This window comes from Cibotium barometz, chromosome 3 (assembly GCF_041138505.1).
Source record: "Cibotium barometz isolate CiBa-2024 chromosome 3, ASM4113850v1, whole genome shotgun sequence".
In the NCBI taxonomy this organism is placed as follows: Eukaryota; Viridiplantae; Streptophyta; class Polypodiopsida; order Cyatheales; family Cibotiaceae; genus Cibotium; species Cibotium barometz.
In genome coordinates this window covers 7,954,704-7,956,842 of record NC_141048.1, presented here as the reverse complement: position 1 = coordinate 7,956,842, position 2,139 = coordinate 7,954,704, and the positions used below count along the sequence as shown (strand labels likewise).

At 49.8% G+C, this 2,139-nt stretch overlaps 1 protein-coding gene across 1 annotated transcript; it reads right to left on the bottom strand.

Annotated features, from left to right (window-relative positions):
* Positions 1–270: 270 nt before the first annotated feature.
* On the bottom strand, positions 271–1,874 carry LOC147639667 (uncharacterized). Its single transcript, XM_086822337.1, has one exon. It carries the CDS (start codon positions 1,747–1,749, stop codon positions 661–663), a length of 1,089 nt encoding a protein of 362 aa, XP_086678463.1. The 5' UTR covers positions 1,750–1,874; the 3' UTR covers positions 271–660.
* Between the last annotated feature and the right edge of the window lie 265 nt (positions 1,875–2,139).

The following is a 2,139-nucleotide window of genomic DNA, read 5'->3' as shown; positions in this document are numbered from 1 at the left end:
ATGCTCCTTCAATGGAAGAGGCTGCGACTCATGATTGAATGGTTTTGACCTTTCAGGCCAATGCCCTTTAATATTGAATAATCAATAGTTCACAAAATAATTAATTAAGTCTATACAGACAGATTAATTTGATGGCATCAGTACAAGAAGGCTGGAATGTAGGTTTCCTTCATCTCCAAAAGGCAATCAGACAAGAAAACCCCCTCCTCCCCCCCCCCCCCCCCCCCCCCTCCCCCCCCGCAAAAAAAAAAGTGAAGATAATGCTAAGAAAGAAAGAAAAAATAATGTTTGCTTTACAACCTTCCCACACTTCTAACACTCATATAAGGGCTTATCACCATGGGTTAACCCCCCTTAACCACTTGGCTACCCTTCTTTGTTGGGACCCCATCAAGAGGGCAACATAATCAACATGGTGGTTAGAGGTAATCAATCAAGAGGGTGGCTAACCCTTGTATCTTTCCCAAGATGTAAAAGAGTAGAAGATTAACCTCTCTAGGATATCCTAGAGGGCAACATAATCAACATGGTGGTTAGAGCTAATCAATCAAGAGGGTGGCTACCCCTTGTATCTTTCCCAAGATGCAAAAGAGTAGAAGCACCTCTCCAAAGTTTTTCCGGTCATACCTGAAAGTGGCAAAGCTACGAGTCCTCAACCCCTCATGTGTGCAAGCTTCCAGTCTCTAATATGGGTTTTGTCCTCACCCCTGCCGCTGTTGGAGCCCGTGTGTGGCCAATCAATGAAGTCTGCAGCGTCTCTCCATCATCAGGGGCCTCCTCTACGCTCGCCATCTGGCACTCATCTCCGACTTTGAATCCCATGATGATGATGGCTGCAAGGAGGGCGAGTCCGACAATGCTGCCCAGGGCCGCAAGGAGTGCAATTTTCCACACATTGGAGGCATGCCTGGATGGGGAAAGGGATGTGAAGAGGGGAGTGTGGGAGAAGGAGGGAGAGGCAGGTGGGGAGGAGGCGGTGGTGGCTGGTGATGGGACAACGAGGACAACATCCGTTAGGGTTTTGGAAGAGCAGATGTTAGGGTAAGATGAGACATTGGTGAATGAGGCTGTGCCATTGATGTCATAGAAAGCACAGCGGAAGGGCGCAATGATGTTATTATTATTGTGGATGATTTGATCAGATATGGTGAGCTTGGCAGTGATGGATGTGTTGGGCGAAACCACATTCATCTCAGGGAGAGGGGCGCCATCAAATGTGGGGTTGAGGTTGGTGTAGACGACAACGCCCACAACAGGGCTTGCAAAGCCATAACCAGAGGGGGCCGAGTAGAGTGTGAAATTGACGATTCTGCGGTAGACCATGATGACGAAGGGGCCGCCCGTCTGCACAATAAGGCCCTGCGGGATGGTGAACTCGTTGAAGGTGAGGCCGCGCTTGTGGGCGCTGCCGGCCCGGACGCGCATGGCTTGGCAAAAGATGCCGTCCAGGATGGGGGGCAGAGGGACGTTGTAGATGGTGCCCGTCCTCGCGTGTGAAAGCGCCATGAAGGCGTATTTGCTCAGGGCAGTGTCCACCCCTTCTCTTCTCACCCCGTTGGCCGTTGTGTCGGAGAATGCAGCAACCTCCGTGGGCGACAGGAAGGGATAGTGTGCGTGATCAAACGGTGAAGTGGAGGGTGGTGCTGCAGAGGAGGCTATGGAGGTTGCTGCGGCGACGAAGGCCATCAGAAGCGCTCTGATCCATAAAGAAGAAACGGGGGTTCTCCTCCCCTGCCGTTGCTTCTGCATTTCGTATTGCTCATGCCAGTCCAGCTAAGTACACACAAGCGAATCGAAATGCTCGAGTAGAAACTGTTACAAAGCTCAAAGCTGCTAGGTAGGTAGGAAGGAGGGGGAGAGAGAGAAAGAGAGAGAGAGAGGGTGGTGGGCTTAGAACGCGTGAAGAGTAGTTTTAGCGCTCTCTTCTTGTGTTGTTGCGCCAGTGCTACTAGTACCCGTATGTGAACGTTTTACCCGCAGAAAGGTAACATTGTGTTTTCTCTCTTTGAAGTTTCAAAGAGGTAACATTGTGTTTTCTCTCTTTGAAGTTTCAAAGCCTTGATACTCGTTGCCGCCCCACCCAACATTAACTTTCAGGTGTCCTCTTTTACATGTATATATGTACATATATATATATAT